Source organism: Peromyscus eremicus, chromosome 19 (genome assembly GCF_949786415.1).
Source record: "Peromyscus eremicus chromosome 19, PerEre_H2_v1, whole genome shotgun sequence".
Lineage (NCBI taxonomy): Eukaryota > Metazoa > Chordata > Mammalia > Rodentia > Cricetidae > Peromyscus > Peromyscus eremicus.
Window position 1 is genome coordinate 27,378,492 of NC_081435.1, and position 24,107 is coordinate 27,402,598.

Consider the following 24,107-nt stretch of genomic DNA (forward strand, 5'->3'; position numbering starts at 1 on the left):
CAACTTGTCAGCTGGGTTTTCTGGAACGAATGACTTGACCTCCCTGAGCATCTACTCCTTCATCTTCAAAGTGAGGTGGGGAGCAGAATAGTTGTCCTCCCTTCAGGAAATTGTGAGGACTGGATAAAACGATGTATAAAATCCCTTGGCCCGGTTCTGGTCCCAAATCACAAACAATAATGTTGTTTGGGTAAGGGTATTGTAGTTGATACAGCTCGTTCCGCCTGTGGTTGGAGCTCTCACATGGGCCACGGGGTAGTTTTTGCTCACGTTGACCCCCAGAGGGTGCCTCCCCCCTTCCCTTCCTGAGATCCTTGGGATCCATTGTTCTCTGCATCTGGTCCAACTCGAGTCCCTGTCTGGGGAACCCCCAGCCTCCCTTCCTCTGTCTCAAACTTTTCACGTTTCCTTCTCCCACACCTTCCTCTCCCTTTCATCTGTCTTTCGCCCTCTTCCTCCAATTCTTCTCACCACACTTTTGTTTATGAGAGTCCTGTGAACAGCAGCTGCCTGGTCCTCCCAGCCCTGGACTTAAGGTGATTCTCCCTCCTGCTCACCTTCTCACTTAGGCGAGCTGCAGGAAGGCAGAGGAGCGGGCAGTCTGCTTCCGTAGCCTTGTGGCTTCTGTTTTCCTCCTTCTGGTGCCTCCAATAGTCTTCTAGGTTTATTCTGCAGATCTGTAGAGCATTTGAAATGCTGGAGATTAAGATCAACTTCCCAAAGGTGGGTGTCTACTGCTGAGTCCTTGGGGCCAGAGATGCCCCATTTGGACACAGTGACACCACTCAGGGCTTGTTGGCATGGAGACCCATGGCAGTCAGGCTTGGAGTGGCTGAGGGGTAGCCACATGCACTCCCTCTCCTCTGCCCTTTCTTTCCTTCCATCCTGGAGTTTACTCAACCATCTCACTGAGTCCCCTAAGCCACGGCAGGGGTCCTGAGTCTACAGGGCCATTTCCTATGGTACAGCTTTGGGACCGCCAGACCCTCACAGACTTAGAACACCAGTGATGGAGTGAGTCCCTGAGCCCTAGCCGCCTTCTCTGAGGGTGTGACTGTCATCTATCTTATAAGTTTATAGTTAGGACTAAAAAAGTGGTACATATGGAGGCATAAGTGTGGGGTCTGGCAGAGATCATTCAGCAGGTAGGGTCCACCATTTTCTCTTTCTCATCTTGCAGGTTTAATGGTGCATATGCAAATGTGAAATCAGTCGTGAATTTACCTTTCTGCTTTCGTTTCCTTGTTTATTTTTTCTTCCTTTGTCTGGTCTCTCTTAGCTCTGGGTGAGCAAGATAGAGCCTACACTACAAGGGGAGCCGAGTGGTTCCCCTCAGAGCACAGTAACACAGTGGACGCCCATTGTCCTCTGGTGACAGCTTGCTTGATGACCTCACTGTCTGACCCTCACTCATCCTACTACTGCACCAGACAGTAAAGAGACCGTGACCCCCAAGGGCTTACGGTCAATGCGGAAGCAGGGGAAAAGAAAAAGTGAGTCCAGTGCAGTCACTGTGGACTGTGGCCCTGGGAGTCATCGGCAGAGCCTCCGGGCAGGTGCTCAGTGATCCCTGGTGGACGGGAGTACTTCACTAGGGCAAGAGAAAGAGCAGAGAAAGGCAAAGCAGGCCAGAGACACAGACTGTGCAGACTCCAAAGTGGACAAGCTGCTTCCTTCTGCTGCATCTGGGGGTGTCTATGTGGTACGGAAGAAGGAAGATGGAACCAGGGTCAATGGGTGATGAAAGGCCTAGGTCCCCACAGGAAGGACCTAAAACTTATTCTGGAGGCCAGAGGAGCTTTGGGAAGGCACAAAGCAGGACGATGAGCTCAGCGATGATTTGCCAGCCTCTGTCCTGAGTGATTTACCCATGTCCTCTCGTGCCCCTCCCCTCCACTGCCCCCTGCCCATTACCAAGTCATCAGGCTAAAGAAGCTGAACACAGGAAAGTTGTCCGAGATCCTACAGATTTGCCTTCCAGAAAGCCTCTTCAACTGCACCCAGGAAGGTAGCAGAGAGGGGAGGCCAGTTGAAAGTCTGCAGGAGAGCCTGGATGCAGAAAATGTTTCCAGAATGGGAATGTTTCCAGAATGCCATCTGGTGGCCAAAGGCAGAGAACAAAGCACAGAGGCACAAAGGGGACAGCCACCAGGTGGGAGGGTTCATAGAGCTGTGCTGCACAGATGTACATAAACAGAAAAGATACGACAAATAATGAAACATCTCAGTATAGTGGTTCTCAGCCTCTCTAATGCTGTTACCCCTTTAATACAGTTAGTTTCTCATGTTGTGGTGGCCCCCCATCATTGCTACTTCATAACTGTAACTTTGCTACTGTTATGAATCATAGTGTAAATATCTGATGTGTAACCCCCAAAGGGGTCTCTACCTACAGATTGAGAACCATTGTCTTAATAGATGACCAAACCTGGCTGTGGTGGTACATGCATGTACTGATCAGGAGTTCAAGGTTATTCTTGGCTATATAGCAAGTTGAAGGCCAGCCTGGGCTATATGTGATCCTGTCTCAAAATAGCCACATCAAAAGATAACCAGGGCTCAGAAAGAATGGAGTTCATGATTTTACGTGTATTATTTATATTCCTGAAAAGAAATTGTTATGCATACTTAGCAATGCCATATGCAATTAAATTTAATAAAACAATATATGTGCTTATGCATGCATATGTGTGTTATGACCATGAATACAAAAAAAAAGAACTTACATCACAAAACTTTGAATTTGTATTTCACATGTGTTTTGCTGCTATTGCTTTGTTTTGGTTTTGGGTTTTAGGATCTTTTTTTTTTTTTGAGACAGAGTTTTGCACAGCTTGGGTTGACCTTGAACTCTCCGTGAAGCAAAGGATGACTCTTGAATTCCTGATCCTCCTGCTTCCCACCTCCTGAATATTGAGATTACAGGTGCATGCTACTATGCACAGCTTGCTAGGTGTGATTTTTTTTTGTAAATCGTCCCTATGTGCTTTGTTTTATTGGCACTGGCGACATGAAGTTGAGCCACCCCTTGAAAAGTCCCAAAGGTTTATGAAACAAGACGTCAGACTGTTTCATAAACCTTTGGGAAGGAGGCCTCCATTCTGTCCTTCTCTCTCCTTCCTTCTTCTAGGGGAAGCTGACTTTCCACAGCAGTCTGTCAAAGGGTGAGTGGAGCTGTCACTGGAGTTTGTTTAGGAAGATTTCATTTCCTTAAATTTTGAAAGAAGTTTGGAAGGAGCAGAGGAAGTATTTGAGATAGGTTGGACACGGCTGAACATGGCCTCCCTCAGGTCCTCGAGATTTTAAGACAGCGGTAGATTAGGACTGCTGCTTGACATCTTTGCTCACCCCAAGCCTTGTGGTGACTCCTTGGGCATAGCAAGGAACTGAGGGGTAAAATGAGAAGGGTGAGAACCAGTGACTCTTTTTAGAGCACCGGGAACCTCCAGGGCTCGCACTAGTAAGATGTAGTGTGTCTCTTGGGGGCCATGGACAGACAGTACAGCTAGATAAAGGCTAAGCCTACCCACTCAGTATAGACGTCCTGACTTGGCCTTCTGGATTGGCTCTCCTGAGCCTGCCCACTAAGACAGCTCCAAGGAGGCCTAGAAGCACTGCCCTGAGAATCATTCCACTCCTGAAGGTGGCTGGACCATCCAAGGTCACCCTCCTTTTAGAGCCAGACCTTGCTGAAGTGAGAGCCAGGAGTCTTGACTCGGAGACTCAGCTAGTTATTCTGGGTCACGTGCTCTTGTCATGGCACTTTAAGGGCTTTACTAGGACAGGTGACAAATGTCAAATCTCACACCGTGGCATCTCTTTCTAGACAAGTACAGAAAGAAAAATGGACTTTGCAAGGAGAAACTTGCCAAGATGTAGGACTTTTCAAGAAATGAAAAGGTGTTCTGTCTTAGAAAAGAGTGGTAGGTCCTCAAAAGGACTGCACATGGGAATGACTTGGAAGCTTGTGAAATGCCAGAGGCAGGGTAAGAAAATTCAAATTTCTCCTTTCCCAGGCTGCCAAGGTTGACTCTTCAATTTTTAGCTCAATTATCACTCCTTCTAGCAGGCCTCTACTTTCAGATTAGTTGGATCCCCTTTCTGGAGAGACTCCGTCGATCTACACAATAGGATGAAAAAAATAGCAAGGAAATTTGAAGTTACCGTCAGACATCGCTGCAGAAAAAAACAGGCCGTCAAAGGAGTGGAAGGTGAGTCAGACATTTGACAAAGTTGTGGCCAACTATGGACCTCTTCATGATTTTCAGGGAAAATGCAAAAATAGATTGATGGTGTTTTCAATCCTCTCTCTCTCTCTCTCTCTCTCTCTCTCTCTCTCTCTCTCACCAATCTTCAGAGGAGAAAGGCACTAATTTATTTACTTGTTTATTTTCTTTTTCCTTTTTGGATTTTCGAGATGGAATCTCTCTGTGTAGCCCTGGTTGTCCTGGAATTCGCTCTGTAGGCCAGGCTGGCCTCACACTCAGAGATTCACCTACTTCTGCCTCCTGAGTGCTGGGGTTAAAGGTGTGGACCACCACCGCCTGGCTTAATTTACTTGTTTCAGTTCTGGTTTTTGTTTATTTGTGTTGTTGTTGTTTAAGGCAGGATCTCAGTAGCTCAGGCTGGCCTTGAACTCCTGGTCTTCCTGCCTCATCTGTCAAGTCTTGGCTTTAGACTTCAATTCTAATACGCTGCAGGTGATTCTGACATATACCTGATCTCTCCCCCAGCCCTACTGGGAACTCTGAGTAGAGTTTCTCAGAAGCACCAGCAGCTTTATAAAGCCAAATCCTACACTCAGCTCTATAGCTTCACCAGAAAATGAGGATGCTTCCTTACCCAGCATCCTCCAGATCACCTTTTCTCCTGATGCCTGTGTCTCTCTGCTTCCCTGACCTTTGTAGTCACCTGGTTCTGTCTCCACATTCTGCACAGTTCTCTGTTTCTTAGACTCCACCTTTGGCTTCCCTTCCTTATGGCTCCCAGGTGTAGGATGTCCCCAGCTACTGTCCTCAACCCTCTCCTGAGCATTATTGGCTCAGAAACAGATCTCCAGATTTGGCATATAAAAATATAGGATGCCCAGTTAGATCTGAATTTCAGATAAACAGCGAATACATTTTTGCTCTAAGTATTTTTACCCGACAGCCCTGCCCAGAAATAATATTCACTTCAGCACAAGTTTCTTCCCGTCCCCCAACACCCCACAATTTTGGTCTACACAGTGAATTTGAAAATGTATCAGTAAACACAAAAGCCAAGCGCACTGACTGGTAGCATCATCTGCACATGAATATTCAGAAGCTGACGCTGTTGATTGGCCTGGTTATGCACTCAGCATTTCTGGGTCAGTCTGGGATCGAACTGTTCCCAGGCTGAAAGAACCAGCCCAGAGGAAGCCTGGATCACACTCAGTCATTAAATCATTCAGTCACCCAATCATCCATTTATTTGGTGGAATTCAGCATGTTCTTCTCTGTTTACAAGGTCAATTTTTAGGGGGCAAGGGAAATAGCTCAAGTTGACCCACATCCTCCCTCCCTCTGAACCTTGGGTTTGGATTTTTTTCTTTGTATAGAATCTAATCAGCCTAATCCTCTTCTTGCTCCAGAAAGGCTCTTGCAGGAGGGAAAATGAGCCTTCCCATCGTTACATAAATTCTCACGGGGCTTCCCTTTACAAGTGTCTGACAGCTAGGAGTTGAGCCCGGGAGCTCTGAGAGAAACTGCCACACACTGATTTATGATGGCAGCCGCTGCTCACCCTCACCCTCCTTCCTCCTCACAGAACCATGTTACCTTGGGGTTACAAAACTCTTTTCACTCTTGTTCAGGGGAATAATAATAAAATGCCGGGTTGCAAGTATAAACACGATCATTCTGTGCCTATTATTGCAATCAGACTCTACCTTGCATCAGAAGCACAGGAAATACTCCACTTTATCAGACACCTGAAGCCTCATGCTGGGATCTGTCTTTGTACCATCCTGGATGAATGACCCATGGGGTTGTTTGGACTGATCCAGGAAGCTGGTCATACCAGCCATCTGACTAGTTTTCCTTACCCACACAACTGACCACTTATTTGTTAAGTGTGAGGTGCTCTAAGCATGGCACTGGGGAACATGACGTGGGCTCAGGGCTCCTCCTGTCCAGGTTCATAGCTTGGCTCTGGCATTTACCCTGTCAGAGACAATGGCACATCAATGACCTTCTTCTCCATGATCAATTCCTTAGCTTCAAAACAGGGCTGGAAGGGCTGGAGTGGTGTCGCAGTGGTTAGGAGCATGTACTTGTAGAGGACCTGAGTTTGACTCCCAGCATCCATGTTGGGTGTCTTACAATTACCTGTAACTGCAGTTCTAGCGGGATCCGATGCCTCTGGCCTTAGTGAACAGCTGTACTTATGGGCATATACGTACACATATGTACACACACATAATTAAAATAAAAATATAGGGATGGTGACAACCAGGATGATGACGATGATCACGACAATGAGTATGTGTTGGTTGTTATATGGTGAGCTCAGTCAGCACACAGCACTTCTAGCATGCTTGGTTTGGTTAATCTAGTGCACCGTTAGGATTCTGTTAATTATTCATAACAGAGTTATTTGCATACTTCTACTTATCATTTGCTTGCTTTATTTCGTTTTTAGGATGAAACCTACATTAAAAAAAAAATAACCATCAAGTTTTCAGATTCCCGTAAGATCAACATAGTAAACAAATACACAGTGACAAGTGACCACCAAGGGTCAATGATGATGGCCACTGGGTGTCTTCATTCACTTCCTATTGCTGTGGGAAGACACAACACCTTCACTCTTGCATCCTTTGTGTCTCTAAAGCCACTACCACATTGATGACATTGCCAAGGTCAGCTGCCAGATTGGATGGACCTTACCCCCTTAGAATCACATGGGCAGAGCTTTTAGTCAGCTATGTTTAGGAACAGAAAACAACTTAGGTTTTTTTTTTTTTTTTTTGCAAGAACCTAAATTCTTTTTTCAGTTGTGTGTGGTCTCACCCTGAGGCAACCACCCCTGTATTCCAGTACAGAGCTTGAGGCCTTTCCTAATCTCTTTACCTCTTTCAGCAGAAGCCTTGGCTGTAACATTATCCCCTGGTGTTCTCTTTCCCTTCAAACTGTACATTTTGTATTTCTTTCTGCCTCACTTCCTCTTTTTTTTATTGTAGACCTGTAGAACAGTCATTAATAATACCCATACCACAGATTCAATATTATACTGTCTTGAACTTGCCTCCATCAAAGAAATTAATCCATTGCTATTTAGTTTAGCCTCAGGCAAGTTCTTAGGACCATCGCAGAAGACAGCTACATTCCTTGTTAAACTATCACAGGAATGGCCTCTAGTCCAGCTGCTAACATTCCCTCTGCAGTCTCTTGAGCTGAGCCTGCCTCTCCAGTCCCCATGGCTCTCAGCTCTCCCTTCCAAGACCCCAGAACAGCCCATTACACTCTGCTTACAGCAGTCAACCACTTTTCTAGTCTTCCACATTCCTCCCAAAGAACAAAACTAAACGAAAAACAGCAACAGCCCCCTATCTGGCACTAATGCCGATCTTCAGTTACTTTCTGTCGCTGTGATGAAACTCCATGACCAAGGCAACTTACAACTTAGGCTTCCCATCTCAGAGGAAGGAGAGTCCATCCTGTCTGGGAGCTTGGCAGCAAGCGGCAGGCACAGTGGCAGGAGCAGGAGCGGAGCTTACATCTTGTGTGGCGGGGCGAGTAGGAGTCAGAGACTACACACTGAAAACAGGCGAGGCGCTTTAATCTTAAAGCCCGCCCCCCAGTGACACACTTCCTGCAGTCAGGCTACCTCCTAAACGTCCCCAAACAGTGCCACCAATTGACGACCAAGTGTCAAATGCCTGGAACCATGGGGGATATTTCTTATTTAAACCACCCCAGCAGGATAGCGCAGTGATAGAATGCTGGCCTACTATATGTACGTCCCCGGGTTCAACACCCAGAGCTGGAAAAATTCAAAATTCAGATGTCAGTGGTACTTCTGTGCTGGGCAGGCCTCAGCAGCATCCAGTCTTCTGGGGCTGGGCAGAAATTTCCTTTCCACACCCTTGTTGTCTAAGTGGGACGGGCCTGGTTGAGGGATGCTTGTGAATGGTGGCCCCCGGAAAGAAGGCTGTGTGCAGAAGTGAGTTTCTAAATGTCTACTGGAACGTAATGAAAGTGTGGGGCCTGGTGGAAGGCCTGCTGACTTGTAACCTGTGTAGTAACCGTCCCACTGTGTGACTCCTGCCCGCTCTCTGCTCATGGCCTGGGGTCCACTCATCTGAGATAGCTCACACAGTCTATTCTCTGACAGCCTGGGCCCCTCAGGATGGAGTTTGTCTCTTCCACTCTTGGAATTTTTTTTTTTTTTTTTCAAGACAGGGTTTCTCTGTGTAGTTTTGGTGCCTGTCCTGGATCTCACTCTGTAGACCAGGCTGGCCTCGAACTCACAGAGATTTGCCTGGCTCTCTGCCTTCCCAGTGGTGGGATTAAAGGCGTGGTCACCATGCCTGGCCACTCTTGGAATTCTTATTCTTACCTATCACTATGCCTTAAATCTTTATATATATATATATATATATATATATATATATATATATATATATATATATATATATAGGAGATAAGATCTTAGCCTAGACAAACTGGGATTCACTTCACTGTGTAGCCCAAGCTAGCCTCAAACTCATAGCAAGCCTCTTGCCTGAGCCTCCTAAATGCTGAGACTACAGGCATGTGCCACCATGCCACCATGCCTGGCTTCGTTGTGTCATTGAGTTTGAAACTAACTTCTATAAGGGCCTTCTATTTCACAACTTTGGACCAGAAATACTTCTTCCTCTGCATTATTTACTGCAGCAAATTCTAATTCTCTCACAGGTTACAGGAGTCAGACCACGAGGAATCTGCCCTCCTCCTGGCTGCATCACATAACAGTGCTGGAAAGATCATTTCATCCTACTAACACGATTTCTTCCTTTACAAAATAGGGAGACAAAATGACCTAAGTCACGGGGTCCTGGGCTTTTAAATGAGGTAGTGCATATAAAATGCTTAATAGAGTGGCGAGTTGGACACAAGGGAAAAGTTCAATCTGAAAAACTAACCAGGCAGCCGAAACCAAAGAGAGAAAAGCCTATTTTCATGAAGTCTAATGACAAAATTTATTAAAAAAACTCTCTCCAATCTGTTTCTCAAACTATACTCTAAATCTTTAATCTGCTTTTAACTTCTACCGAATCGTTGAGCCTGCTTTGAAATACTCCCTCATGGTGCTCTGACCCTTGGTGTGAGGTCATGGTATGATGTCACAATCCATCCCCTGCTCCAACTTTGAGACCCTTGAGCTCATTCTTGAACCGCTTTGCTCTTTACATCTGAGAGATCTTGAGGTATTTGTCTCATTGGAGGTCCCTCCCCCATCCCTTTGAAGCTTTAAAGGGGTATGTATCTCATTTGGCATCTATTCCAGGGAATTTCACTTGAATAAGACCTGCAGAATTCTCCATGCTTGGGCTATAATCCCAGATCTATAACCTACTTTTTTTGGGGGGGGGGGGCGGGGGGGGGGAGATACAGAATGAGAGCATAGGAGCTTATTAGATCATTAGAAGCACATCAGCTTGATGGTTCTCAGGAGTAGAGCAACATTCTGTGTTCTGTTTAAATGTCAGGAACAATGTTATGTTTAAGATATAATTCACCTGTACTAAAAAGTAACCCTCTAAAAAATATACAACCGGTGGTGTTCTAATACATCCACCAAGTTGTGCAATGGCCACTGCTAATTCTACATTGTTCACATCCTCAAAAAATGTCCGTTAATCGTTACATCCCAGACTCTCTGGCTAACCTCTGACTTACTTACTTGCTATCACTTTGGTTTCTATGGACTTTTCAGATTAGTGGGGAAATATAAAATGTGGCCTTTTATATCTGACTTCTTTCACTTGGCTTAATGTTTTCCAGGTTCATCCGTGTTGGAGCATGTATCAGCATATTATTTTTAATTGCTGAATAATATTCCATTGATAGAGTTTTGATTTTTACTTTTTGTTTCTTATATATATCGCTGCTATGAACATTTATGATCAAGTGTTTATGCAAACATAGTTGGTTTTTTTGTTTTTGTTTTTAGTTTTCCTAAGTATTATACCTAGGAGTAGAATTGCTGAGTATTATTGTAATCCTATATTTAACTTTTCTGAGGACCAGCTAGACTTTCCCACAGTGGCTGTATTATCTTTCATTCCAATCATCAGCGTGTGAAAGCTCCCATTTATTTATCTATATTCCCATCAATTCTTTTTATTTGCTTTGGTCCAACTAAGTTTGACAGTGTTTCCTCGTGTAGCCCAAGCTGGCCTAGGACACTCAATGCTCCTGCATTAGTCTCCCCAGGGCTGGGATTAGAGATGTGTACCACCGTACGTGGGCTCACAAGAGTTATACATTTTAGGTGATACATCTTAATTAGATGTATAATTTGAAAATATTTTCTATAGAGTGGGCTGTCTTTTCACTTCCTTACTAGCGTTCATTAAAGCACAAATGTTTCTAATTTTGATACATCCAATTTATCTGTTTCATATATATATATATAAATAAAATATATATAAACTAGTGCCTTCTTTGAGTTCTTGAAGATCTCCTCCCCATTATATTTTCGTCCTAGAGTTTTATAGTTTTGCCTCTCACATTTAAATCTTCCGTGCATTTTAGTTAATGTTTGCATTATGCTGTGAGGTAGGAGGCATGTAATTTTAAATGTCAATAATCATGTGGCTTTTGGTAACTTATTGAACCTGAGTTTCAATTTTCTTTGTGAAATGAGACTAGCAAACAGAACCCAAACCATAAGGTTTGGTAAAGAGCGGGAAAATGTACATATGGTTTGAAGCCTGTAACTGCTCAACAAACGCGCTAGTGACTATTATCATATGCACAGTGAGTTAATGAATTCTTAGATAGGAAGATGGATGTAGCCATTCACCTCAAGGGGCAGATCTGGGATTGATTGTTAAGGGAATCTCTGCCCCTAGGTAGACCGTCACTTCAGGTTCACGTCTAGGGATTTGGTAAAAACTCGAATTCGCGGGTCAGAACCTGCTTTTGTACCAAATTCGGAGTATTTGAAGCTTGAGGGCACGGTCGGTGGCGGCGCCTGCAGCGCTGTCCGCGGCCTGTGGAGGGCGCCCAGGAGCCAGCGGCGCTCACGGCGGCTGCGCAGAGCCCTCCTCCACGCCGGCATCCGCCCCTCTCAGCTGACAGCTCTGGAGCGGAAGAGGCGGTGCTCAGGTGGAGCCGGGTGTCTCCAGGCCTGGCCGCGAGCTTGTCGCTGGGCCCCGGGTGAGGGTGGAGTGCGGAACTTTCGGGCCGGGCTCGGCGGGGCGGCCGGAAGGTACGGCGGGGACGCTCTAGGAGTGCGCGAGGCAGAGCCGGGTGGCCGGACCGGGCCTGCTTTGCGGACACCGGACTCCCCTGCCCGGGACTGGGGCGGCCGGCTCCGTGGGCGCCAAGAGGACAGGGCGGGGCGGGGCGGACGGGCCCTGCGCCTCCGGCACGCCCCGGGGCCGGCTTCTCGGCTCCGTTGCCAGCGCTGGGCCTGTGGCCCTGCCTTGATTCTGCTCCGGGTTGCTGGGGAGTCACACAAACAACGTCTGCATGGCGATTGGCAGGCGGCGGAGAGAGACCCAGGCTGACCCCAGAGCCGGAGCCTGCAGGGAGTGGCCGGGAAGATGAGTAGGATTTTCCCAAGCTAGGGAAAGCTGGCGGAGGAGGGCCCTGCTGGAGCGGCTTCCGGTTTGCAACAGTAGTATCATTAAACTTTGATCTGTTTGGTGTTGCCAGGGTTTATTCTTGTTCCCGGCTTACAGGTGAAGCAGTTAGGCATCTATGCCCAGAGATGGTCCAGAAAAGATCCCAAGCTGTCATTTGTCTAATTTTGATTAATGAAGAGAGTAATAGGACTTGTTTCACGTGGTTGTGGAGGCTAGCGTCAGTTAGTGCATTGAAAGGGCTTAGCGCAGTGCCTGACACCCGGTAAGAACTCACGAATTGTTACTGTTCTTACCAGTGTTACTGTGACAACGGACCCAGCCTCCTGCTTCTAGTGGAATGTGATAAAGTGGTCCTATGACTCTGGTCCTCCGTTCCAGCACACTGCATTTCACCCCAGGTATTTTCTGAGTGCTTCAGGGCACTGCTTGGTGCTGAGAACAGTAGGTAGATGAAAAAGACTTGGGCCTGCCCCTTGAAGAACGAATGCAGGCTAGTAGAAGAGGAAGTGCAAGGTCCGATTTGAAAGAAGAGAGTGTCTGTTGGGAAACTACTGTGTAGACTTGGGACTTTAGAGATTGCCCTCAAAGGCTGAGTGGGTGAAATCAGGAGGAAGTGAAAGCTAGCAACCTGAATTAAGGGCCACCTGGGTCTAGCCTTCTGGTTGAGCTGGGGTCAGGTGGAATAGGTCAGAAAGGACTGTGTTATTTGGAGTAAAGATTATCAGGCCAGGCTGCATATTGGAATCATCTGTACTTCTTGGAAAACTAGAAGTGTGCTCCCTGTGGCAGCACATGAACTGATTGAAATGATGCAGAGATTAGCATGGCCTCTGTGACAGAATGACATGTAAATTCATGAAGTGTTCTCTAGTTTGTGTGTGTGAGCGTGATTGTGGGAATAGGTTATGAAACTAAAAAGGAGACTGTGAGAGGGGAGATAGAGGTTTTCAGGAAAGGAGGGGGATAATAGAACACATGTGACCTGGATGCTGAAAGGGGAGGGGACTGCTAAAGGTGGATGGGTACGAAGGGAGATGAGGAAAAGAGGGGGGAGGAATTTCCACAAATGCACATTATGTATGAAAATGCTGCAATAAAACCATTTGAAGTCTGATGTCTAAAAAGTTATGGGGGGAAAACACCCAACAACTGTAGAGTCCTGACTTTATTGTTCTGGAATATGGCCTGGGTATTGGAATTTTAAGAGGCAATTTCTCCACGAGATTCTGATGTGCAAGCAAAATGGAGAATGCTAACCTCAAACCATGAAATCAGTAAATACCTCATGTCTGGAAATTCTTTGTTTACAAAGAAACAAAAGGCTTAATCCTATCCTCGCCATGTGCTACTTCCTGGTCAGTTTGTTGACCATTCAGTAAGGTAATGTGATCGGACCTAGTACTGTAAACAGTTGGTGCTCTATAATCATAAACTGATTATGACACTAACTTATTTGGCAGTCACTTCTGAGAATATGGTTTTAAAGTTAGTTTTATGGTAACACCTTTGCATATAATTTCAAGATGTTACTCATGCTCCATAACCTATCTGTGGACCACACTTCTCCAAAAATGAACTCCAGTTTAGAGGTCACTCTCCCACTGAGCTATAACTCCAGTCCTGGAAGTCTGGCTCTAAATACTTAAGAGTAAATCTTACAAGCTCATGTGTATATTTTGCCTTAAAATGCTCTCTCACCCCACCGTTGACATAGTTAACGATGTCACCTGCAAGGCTAATTTATGAGCAGGTGAGAGTAAAAGCTTGAGAGGTGGGAAGTGAGGAACAGAAGAAGTAGAAGAGGAAAGGAGAAAGCAAAAACCAAATTTAAGATGATGTTTGTTGGGTGTGGTGTTCCATCATCTCCTAGAACCACCTCAGTTACAGGGCTGAGGGCAGTCTGATAAGGTGTCTGTCATTACTGGGGAACATACATTGGCCCTGTAACCACGTCGTGACTCAGTCTGTCCTTGGAGAGTAATAACTGCCTGAGTGTTTGACTTAAGTACAGATGGGGAACTTGAATCTGGAGAGTGTCCTCACACATCTTTCCTGTTTCTTTTTTGCAGATGGCAGAATTTCCGTAGTATATTTGAGTCCCACATCTTGGTGTCTTATCCACTTCAGTCTCAGCTCCCTTGGCTAGAAAATTTAATGGGCTTTGCACAAATTCCAAGCCGAACTGAAATCCCGACTGCACTGTTACTATCCTTTTCTTCTGGTTGTTACTAACAGGTACTCAGTGACCTAAAATGGAACATGTCCCCGTTTTAGACAGGGCTAAGCTTAAGCAGAGCGTGACAACTGCTGAGGAAAAGCAGTAATTTTTGAAAATGGAATTGTTTCAGATAAGGGGACGTTTAGAAAAGAAAATGAAGTCATTTAAATGGATGATCAGATTGTTGTAGCATCATCTTTCAGAAGGTGCAAAATACACTCTGGCTTTTGTTTTGTTTGAGACCAGCCTCCATTTCAGTTTCCAAAGGTGGAGCCGTGAGAGGGCAGCTGCAAAGCAGTTGTTGTTTTCCTGGGTTAGTCATTAGAAGCTGGTGTCGAGCAGCAGAGAGAGGACTGATAAGTCCTAGGCAGTTGTTTGTGGGGGACCTTTATCTGCCATGAAACTCGCCCCAGTTATGTGCATTTCCTAGCTGATTTGAATGATTGGCTTCAATCCTCAGGAAATTCAATGTCGTCAGAAGACCTGGAAGCCCAGGAGGATGAACTACTGGCCCTGGCGAGTATTTACGATGCAGACGAGTTTAGAAAAGCAGAGTCTGTCCAAGGTGGAGAAACCAGGATCTATCTGGATCTGCCGCAGAATTTCAAGATATTTGTGAGCGGTTAGTTAAGAATATCTTAACACAGATTTTTCTAAATAAAAACTGTTCTTGATTTCTTACTCTGTTTTAGTTGTCACTTGTGTATATAGCCATAGGGGTTATTGATAAATATGGGTGGCACAGGTTTAATGCATGTTTGCTTTAAAAGGAAATGTGGGGGGGGGGGGTAGAACAGTTCAATTCGATCCTGCCTTTTTGACCACTGAATTGAGATATCCTACATATTTCATGCAGCTTAGTCTCCTGATTAGTAGTTGATCAGCACAGTCATTGATAATTAGAAGTAATCAAAGGAAACAGATAATAACGTGCAGCTGTGAGGATTCTTGGCGCACCATAGAGTGCCACATGGTTGTTTCTGTGTGGTTTCTAGAATTGGTACAACTGCCATGGACAGGTATGGGGCATGCTGCCGCTGCCACTGCCACCTTTGGTTGGAGAAAAACCAAACTGTTTTTGATCCATTTGCCGAGAACTTGATGCACATTTTCTCACAATGTTTCTCCTAGAAGCTGTGATCTCTTAGATGACCCTGTGACTGGGAGTGTTATGTGCCGTGTTATGTCCTCAAGCCTGAGAGTAGTCTGTTGGCACAAACTTCCCCAACTGATTCATGACTAGTTGGCATATGCTGGTTTAGTAAGTCATGGTTCTTTCATAGAAATAAATGTCTTTTTCTCTAGATTGTGTCTTTAATTGTCTACCATAAACCAACAATGAAAACATTGTGCATTACTTTGTCATTAGTGTTAAGAATTGTACTAGGAAGTGTTTACAAGAATGAGTTGTGTGACTTCCTACATGACATGGCACCTAAGTAGATTTTTCAAGGGCTTGTAAGGTGTTGTGTTGTTTTGTTTTTGAAGGCAAGACTAGGAAACTAACATTAAAGCATAGAGGTGCTCTGGGGGAGGGTTTTTATCCCCTCTACTAAAGCATTAGGGCTGAGCACTGCTCAGGAGTTTCGGACACTCCAGTGGTGATCAACTGATCCTTTCTGATTTTTGTTTTTGGTTCAGGCAATTCAAATGAGTGTCTCCAGAATAGTGGCTTTGAATACACCATTTGCTTTCTGCCACCACTTGTGCTGAACTTTGAACTGCCACCAGATTATCCATCCTCCTCCCCACCTTCATTCACACTTAGTGGCAAATGGCTGTCACCAACTCAGGTAGACCCAAAACTTAATTTCTCCTATCCATTTTTAGAAACTTTCAAAATCATCTTTAATTGAAGACTACCTTGGTGATCTTTAATTCAGTGCATAAAGAACAAATGGCTTTGATTTTGTAAATTTTCCCCTAGTGTTCATGAATCCTAATGCTAATGAATTGAAAATGCTTGATGTTTTTAGAAAGACTGGCAGGGCTGAGCTACGACTCAGTTACCGAGTTCTTACCTCACATGTGCAAGGCCCTGGGTTCTAGCCTTAGTACTGGAAAGAGAAAGGAAGAAAAGGCAGTACACAGACTTAATTAGTCCTTATGAATTGCAACAGCAATGATTTTTAATCAAGTGTATTGTTTCTTTTCCTAGAGATAAGGTTGTCCTCATTTTCATTAGATACTGATATTATTTTCTCAGTTTCTTACTCATTCCTTAAATAAATGATTTAGTTGTAATTATAACAGAAAATTGAGCTAAATAACTATAATAAGCAAATTTCCTGAATAAATGTAATAAATGTTTCTCCATAAAAATCTGTGTATTAATAATGGATAATTGTCACTTAGTATCACTTAGCTGTAAATGCGCATAAATAGAAATGTGTGTAGTTCTTTAGATACTTTCTAAGGCTTGAGACCTTATATTGAAAGCCTTCCTTCTCTGTGTGCTGTTTGTCCTTTTCTAATAACCTCAACTCCTTTTACTAACAGGTAATATTGTATGTATTTATGATGGAGCACATTGTTATATTTCAGTTTGATATTGTGTACAGCATGTATTGATCACACCAGGGTAATTAGCATGTCTGCCGCTGTATCATTTATGTCTGGAGCCTTCAAGTGCCTCTCTTCAATGTCAGTGTTTGATTAAGACGTAAATATGACTTGAAGCTAGTACAGTGTTCCGAGATGTGATGGATCAATAGCTACTTTTCTAGAAGTTATGAAAATTGATAAGTTGATATTAAGACAAAAGCTGTCAGTTGTTGACCTCAAGGAAATAGCTCATTAGTTTTTCCCTTTAGTCCTATAGTTTTGATATGTTTATTTTTGGAGATAGAGTTTTGCTACATAGCCCAGGCTGGGCTAAATCTCATGAATCTTCCTCCCTCAGCCTTCTGAGAGCTGGAAGTGTATGTGTGCAACAGCCCTTGCTTGTGTCATATAGTTTTTGTTCCCCCATATAGTCTTTTTTTGTTTTGTTTTGTTTTGTTTTTTGAAACAGGGTTTCTCTGTGTAGCTTTGCACCTTTCCTGGGACTCACTTGGTAGCCCAGGCTGGCCTCGAACTCACAGAGATCCGCCTGTCTCTGCCTCCCGAGTGCTGGGATTAAAGGTGTGCGCCACCACCGCCCGGCTTTCTTTTTTTTTAATTTTTTATTTTTTTTAAAGATTTATTTATTTATTATGTATACAGTATGTATGACCAGAAGAGGGCACCAGGTCTCATTTCAGATGGTTGTGAGCCATCATGTGGTTGCTGGGAATTGAACTCAGGACCCCTGGAAGAGCAGTCAGTGCTCTTAACCTCTGAGCCATCTCTCCAGTGTGTCATGCCCCCCCCCCATATAATCTTTTGCATAAAGGTATCTTTACAAGAATTAAGATTATAGCTTAAAAAGGAAGTTAAATTTCAACGGAGATAATGCTTATAGACTAGGAAGATATTGTGATAATGTGCTAGAGGCAGTAGGTGAGACAGCGCCTTATCTGTTGAGGCTACCGTGAGTGCTATTTAGATCACTGATGGCTGGCAAGTTCTTCAGATAGTTAGAGCCTCACGTAGTTCCAGAGTTATTGATACTCTACATGCCTTCATGTCCTTGCACACACACACATGCACAGAAAGGGATAGATTAATTGGATGCATGATGTACTTTCAGATTCTAGTGTCTACTTAATGCTAGCTTTGGGAGCACTATAGGGAAGGGTTCATTACCTTTTGTCTTTAGATAAAATTATAGTAGAATTCTTTATCAAATAAAGTCTCACACAGAGAATTGATGTTTTAGTTGTTGTGTTTCTTGGTTCAATCTTTGTTGCTATACCCCTAACCCATGGCATTGTGAATTTTACCTGCTAATCATGAAATTGACACATGGACCAGTCATTCACTGAATTGGGATAGGGAGATAGAATCAGAAAGTGGTTCTAATTATGTAGTGTTTTTCTGTACTCCCCCAGTATACATACCTCTCTTTCTTCCCCTCCATTCCCTATTTCACGTTTATATGCATGCCTTTTCTGAAATGGGACTAGAGAAGAAGGGAACAGAATATGTCTTTACCAGACTCTGCTTACGTGGCATGCAGAACTTCCCCTTTAAATAGTTACCCACTTTGGGGCTAGAGAGGAACATTGCTGCTCTTGCAGAGGACCCCAGTTCAATTCCCAGCACCCACATGGCGGCTCACAACCATCTGCAACTCCAGCTTCAGGAGCTCTGATACCTTCTGACCTCAGTGGGCACCAGGACATACATACATTCAGGCAAAGTGCTCATACACATAAAACAAAGGAATCAAAAACAAAACCCCAAAAAGTAAATATTTGTTGCATTTTACATATTTTAGCAGGTTTCTTAAAAAGCATGGTTCATATTATAAGCTACAAGCAAATCCAAAAAAGCTTTAGCTGTCAGTAAGTATTTAGGTAAGTGCTTATGCAGAATTGTCAGAAGCACTACACAGAGCAAGGAACAGAAAATGGTATTTTTTTCATTGGGATTTAATTTACAAAATTTGCTTGCCATCTGAAGGCTTGTTTTTAGGTGTTTACCTGAAAAAAAGAAAAGCAGCTTATCATTCTTGAGCTCTGGTTACAAATATTTTACATTTCTGATGGGAAATTGTCTTATACTTGACTTTCTGATGAAACAGACCACTTTTAAATGGAAAGGCCAAAATAGTTTAACTTTGATGGCTTAGTTTAGAAGTGAGAGCTTTCTTTGTGGCAGCCAAACACGTGCAGGGCCTGTAATGAATGCCCAGGGCCAGTGTCAGTCTGTTCCCCTCTGTGATCCAGATTTGATGTAGATCCAGATGTCTTAGTTAGAAGAATACTGTGAGCCTGTTGGTTGGGGATCTGCTGAGCGCTGGAGTATTTCTTGCCAAGCATGGAGCCCTGCATCCAAACCCCTGACTGAAGGGGAAAAAGCTTATTGCACATATGGGAAAAAAAAAAAAGGACTCAGGTTTAATTATACAAGTTGACGTTTCAGCTGACTTGGCTCTTTAATAGGATTGGAAGTTAGAATTAATTTTAAAACTTTGAACGGTATTTTCATTTTAACAATGTTAAAGAATTTAGTTTAGGCGGTCTCCAACTCATTATAAAGTTGAGGATGACCTTGAACTTCTGATCATCTTGCTCTACCTCCCAAGTGCTGGCCTTATAGGTGTGCACTAACATACTTAGTTTATTTAAATTTATTTCAACTTAGTAGACAATATAATTGAATATGTTTATGGGTTTGTATGATATTTTGATACATGTGTACATGTATAATGTTTAAGATTGGACAGCCAATGTTGTTTTTACAATAATGACAAGTGTGTTTATCTCCTCCAACCTTTTACTATTTATTTATAGTGAAAACACCCAAAATCCTTTCTTCAGGCTTACCCCCTCCCCCTTCTAGCTCTTGGAAATATATGGTGGCTTTGGTTAGTGTTTTTAGTCAGGGATTTATGTAGTCTAGGTTGTCCTCATACTCTCTGTGTAGCTGAGGCTGGCCTTAAACTCACAATTGGCCCATTTCTACCTCTCAAGTGTTAGGATTTCAACCCTGTGCTATCACATTATTACCAACGTCTCCCTACTATGTGCACATGGGACTTCTTGTTCCATAACTGTGACTTGGTAAGCACTGGTCAGTTCTCCTCCATCCCTACTATGTGCACATGGGATTTCTTGGTCCTGTAACTGTGACTTAGTAAACACTGGTCAATTTTCCTCCATCCCTACTATGTGCACATGGGACTTCTTGGTCCTGTAACTGTGACTTAATAAGCACTGGTCAATTTCCTACATCCCTCCCTTCCCTGTCCCACCTCTGCTCTCAGATTCTGTAAAATGAACTGTTTTGTGTTTACTTTTGTCTTTTATTTATTTAAATTTTTTTTTATTTTATGTGTATAAGTGTTTTGCCTGCATGTATGTCTGTGTACCACATGTATGCAGTGCCCACAAATCAGAAGAGAGCATCAGATTCCCTGGAACTGGAGTTACAGATGGTTGTGGGCCACCATGTAGGTTTTGGGAACTGAACCTGGGTCTTCTGGAAGGCAGCTATGCTCACCCACCAACATAAACCTGGGTCTGGAAGAGTAGCCAGTGCTCTTAACTGCTGAGCCATCTCTCTAGTCCCTCTACCCCTTAAAAAAAAAAGAAAAGAAAAGAAAAATGACAAGATTTCATGTAGTTCAAGGTGACCTCAGCCTCTGCTTAAAGGTGTATCCCGCCTTGCCTAGCTGAGGTTTTTTTTTCCTTTTTTCTTTTCTTTTTTTTTTTTTTTTCAAGACAGTATTTCTCTGTGTATCCCTGAATGTCCTAGAACTCACTCTTTAGACCAGGCTGGGCCTCGAGCTTAGAGATCCTCCTGCTTCTGCCTCCCAAGTGCTGGGATTAAAGGCATGTGCCACCACCACCCAGCCAACTTTTTGATATTCTGTATCTGAACAAAACCACTCAGTGCTTGTGTTCCTGAGCCTGGCTCATTTCACTTAACACGGTGATTCCCAATTTTATCCATGTTATTGCAAAAAAAGAGGATTGTATTCCCTTTTATAGATGGACAGTATTTCATTGTTACCCACCCAGCTGTTGATGGATGTTTAAGTAAGTCATTTCCTTCCTTGGCAATAGTGAATAGCTCTGCAGTACAGGAGTGTGTAAGATACACATGATCTCATTTTCTGTAGATATCTCGGGTGGTGCGATCGCTGAGTCATGTAGCTGTGGTTTTGATTCTTTTGAGGAACCTTTGTATTGTTTCCCACAGAGGAGGCACTAATTTACGTTCTCACCAGCAGTATACCAAGAGTTAGTTCCCTTTTTCGACATCCTTGCCAGCACTTGTCTTTGTGGATAGCCATTTGTACTAGAGTGAGGTGATACCTTACTGTGGTTGGGTTTTACATCACCCTGATCGGTGGTGACTGAGCATTTTTGCATGAGCTTTGCCTGGCCCTTGGATGTCTTCTTTGAGAACTGTCTGTTAGGTCTTGTCCTTGTTTGTATTGAGAGTGTACTGGGGAGTAAACCCAGGGCCCTCCTGTGCATGCTGTGTATGCATTCTGCCATTGAACAATACCCCAGGTCCTCATCTGCCTACTTAAATATCAGATCGTTTGAACCAGCAGTAGCCTTTGATCCCACCTCTTCAGGAGGCTGAGGCTAGAACATCAAAAGTTCAAGAGCTGGCCCTATAAAATGGCTCAGTGGGCAGGGGCACTTGCCACCAAGCCTGATGACCTGAGTTTGATCCCTGGAACCCATATGGTGGAAGGAGAGAACTTACTCCTGCAGGTTGTCCTATGACCTCCACATATAGACCATGGCGTACGCCACCACGCCCAGCCATATATATATATTACGTCAAACCTGGGCAACTTAGCAAGATCCTGTCTCTGACTAAAGAGCAAAAAGAAGGTTAAGAACTCCAGCTCATGACAGAGCGTCTGCCCTGAATTCCAGCCCCAGTACTGCCAAAAGGAGAGAAGAACAGATTGTTTTGGGGACTCGTGCTTCTGGAGTTTGTCATATATGCTAAGCATCAGCCCTCGTCAGGTGCGCTGTGACTCTTCTCCCACCTGGTAGGTGGTCTCAGCACTCAGTTTTTCCTCTGCTCTGCAGAAGCTCCTCAGTTTGATAAAAAAGCTTCCTCAGTTTTGGGGTGATTTTGTAACTGGTGTGTATGTGTTGGGGCTGTGCATTTAGTTTGGCTCTTTTGAGTGTGAATATCCAATTTCCCAGCTCCGTGTGTTGAAGATGCTGTCCTTTCTTGGATGTTTTTGGTTTGTTGTTTCTGTGGACTAGGTAAGCAAGCACTCTACCATTGAGTTGTGTCCCCAGCTCTGAATGATACTTTTATTTTCATTTATTTTTCTTTTTGTTTCAGCCCATTTACTATTTCATATGTGCCTCACAAATTTCTGTTGAACATATTTGTTATAGGAAATAAGTACAATTAATCCAAAAGAGGAACAGAAAGGGTATGGGAGAAGAGAACACAGGTAATCATCAAATTTTACTACTCAGAAAGAAGTGCTTTGAGACCCTTGCAGGGCCTGGATTGCTTCTATACACCATCCTTTTTTTAAATTACAATTCTAGATCACCTACGAGGAAGGGTGAGCTCCCAAAGAGAAATAGTTCCTTTTTTTTTTTTTTTTTTTTTTTTTGGCTTTTCGAGACAGGGTTTCTCTGTGTACCCCTGGATGTCCTGGAACCCACTATGTAGACCAGACTGGCCTCGAACTCACAGAGATCTGCCTGCCTTTGCCTCCCGAGTGCTGGGATTAAAGGCATGCACTACCACCGCCTGGCAATATCTTTCCTTCGTGAAGTGGATGTTAAGTTCTGGTGTCTAGACGGATAGCACATCTCCAGGTCTTTTTGGGCATGCTGCACAGTTTGGAGAATTGCACTGTGGGACATCCTGGGTGGACACTGCACTGAGGCATCCTATCACGCTCTACAAGGAGGGAGACAGAGGTACTCAGTGGTTGTGTGCTAGGATCCCCAGTGCTGGGGTTAAAGATGTGTGCCAGCACCACCCAAGAGAAACAGTTCCTGTTAGAATGACATTCCTTTCTAACACATGTGATACAGAGTGATGCTAAAAGTCTGTTTCAGGAGCTGGGTAGCAATCTGGTTCTGTATCCTACAGCATTTTGCATTTCTGTTGTCTTTGTGCTACTTCTTCTAGATTCCGACCTTATGTTTTACTCTGGCCACTGTCGCTGAATAGTTTAAGAAATGATTCGGTGAGAATGTTGGTACTGTTATGGTAGTAAGAAAAAGTAGTGTCAGGAAGTTATACTAACATGTTTCAGAGAGCCTTAGGAAGATCAGAAGTTGGTACATCATCATCTTTCCAAACTCAGCATCCTCATGTTCTTCCTCCTAGCTCTCTGCTCTCTGCAAGCACCTAGACAACCTGTGGGAAGAACACCGAGGCAGTGTGGTGCTGTTCGCCTGGATGCAGTTTCTTAAGGAGGAGACCCTCACCTACCTGAATATTGTCTCTCCTTTTGAGCTCAAGATGGGGTCTCAGAAAAAAGCCCAGAGAAGGACGACGGCTCAGGCCTCTTCCAGCGCAGAGCTAGGTTTTGGAGGAGCTGCTGGAGCCGATGTAGACCAAGAAGAAATTGTGGATGAGAGAGCTGTGCAGGATGTAGAATCATTGTCAAGTCTGATCCAGGAAATCTTGGACTTCAATCAAGCTCAGCAGATGAAGAGCTTCAATAGCAAATTGTTCCTGTGCAGTATCTGTTTCTGCGAGAAGCTGGGTAGTGAGTGCATGTACTTCTTGGAGTGTAGACATGTGTATTGCAAAGCCTGTCTGAAGGACTACTTTGAAATCCAGATCAAGGATGGCCAAGTTAAATGCCTGAATTGTCCAGAACCAAAGTGCTCTTCAGTGGCTACTCCTGGTCAGGTAACGTCACTCCATCAATGCCACATGGCCTCCTAGTCCTTTTCACAAAGGGAAACCTCTCGGGGACTTTCCTTTTGTTTCCTTTTGAGACAGGATCTTCCTATATAGCCCAGACTGGACTCAAACTCATGATCCTCCTGCCTCAACTTCCCATATGCTGGGATTGTAGGTGTATCTACCACACTTGCCACAGGAATTGTAACTAATTAATAATCTATTTATTTTGCAGTGTTGAGGATCAATCCCAGACCTCACACATGCTAGGCAAGCCCTCTCCCACTAAGCCACACCCCCATACTCACAAACTTTCTTGATAGTACTCAAGGTATAGACTAAGTCCTTGGGTGCAGTCCATAAGACGTTTCATTGTATCCATTAAGAATGCTATAGCCGCCGTGGCACACGCCTTTAATCCCAGCACTCGGGAGGCAGAGCCAGGCGGATCTCTGTGAGTTCGAGGCCAGCCTGGGCTACCAAGTGAGTTCCAGGAAAAGGCACAAAGCTACACAGAAACCCTGTCTCGAAAATAAAAAAAAAATAAAAAAAAAAAGAATGCTATAAAATGGGTATAGTGTCCAGTGCTGGGTATAATCCCGTACTCCAGAGGTAGAGGCA

At 44.1% G+C, this 24,107-nt stretch overlaps 1 protein-coding gene and 1 pseudogene across 14 annotated transcripts in view; both read left to right on the plus strand.

Annotated features, from left to right (window-relative positions):
• The first annotated feature begins 9,364 nt into the window (after nucleotides 1-9,364).
• The window catches only part of Rnf14 (ring finger protein 14), a 25,192-nt gene continuing 10,449 nt past the window's right edge, over nucleotides 9,365-24,107 (plus strand). The window contains exons 1-6 of one of the 14 annotated variants that reach the window (XM_059245920.1): nucleotides 9,366-9,436; nucleotides 12,121-12,222; nucleotides 13,894-14,059; nucleotides 14,503-14,664; nucleotides 15,684-15,835; nucleotides 22,962-23,492. In XM_059245920.1, the coding sequence (XP_059101903.1) occupies nucleotides 14,511-14,664; nucleotides 15,684-15,835; nucleotides 22,962-23,492 (837 nt within the window). In that variant the 5' untranslated portion in view covers nucleotides 9,366-9,436; nucleotides 12,121-12,222; nucleotides 13,894-14,059; nucleotides 14,503-14,510. The other 13 variants (XM_059245916.1, XM_059245922.1, XM_059245918.1 and 10 more) reach the window with 13 other exon arrangements.
• LOC131896252 (U6 spliceosomal RNA) lies at nucleotides 12,600-12,699 on the plus strand (annotated as a pseudogene).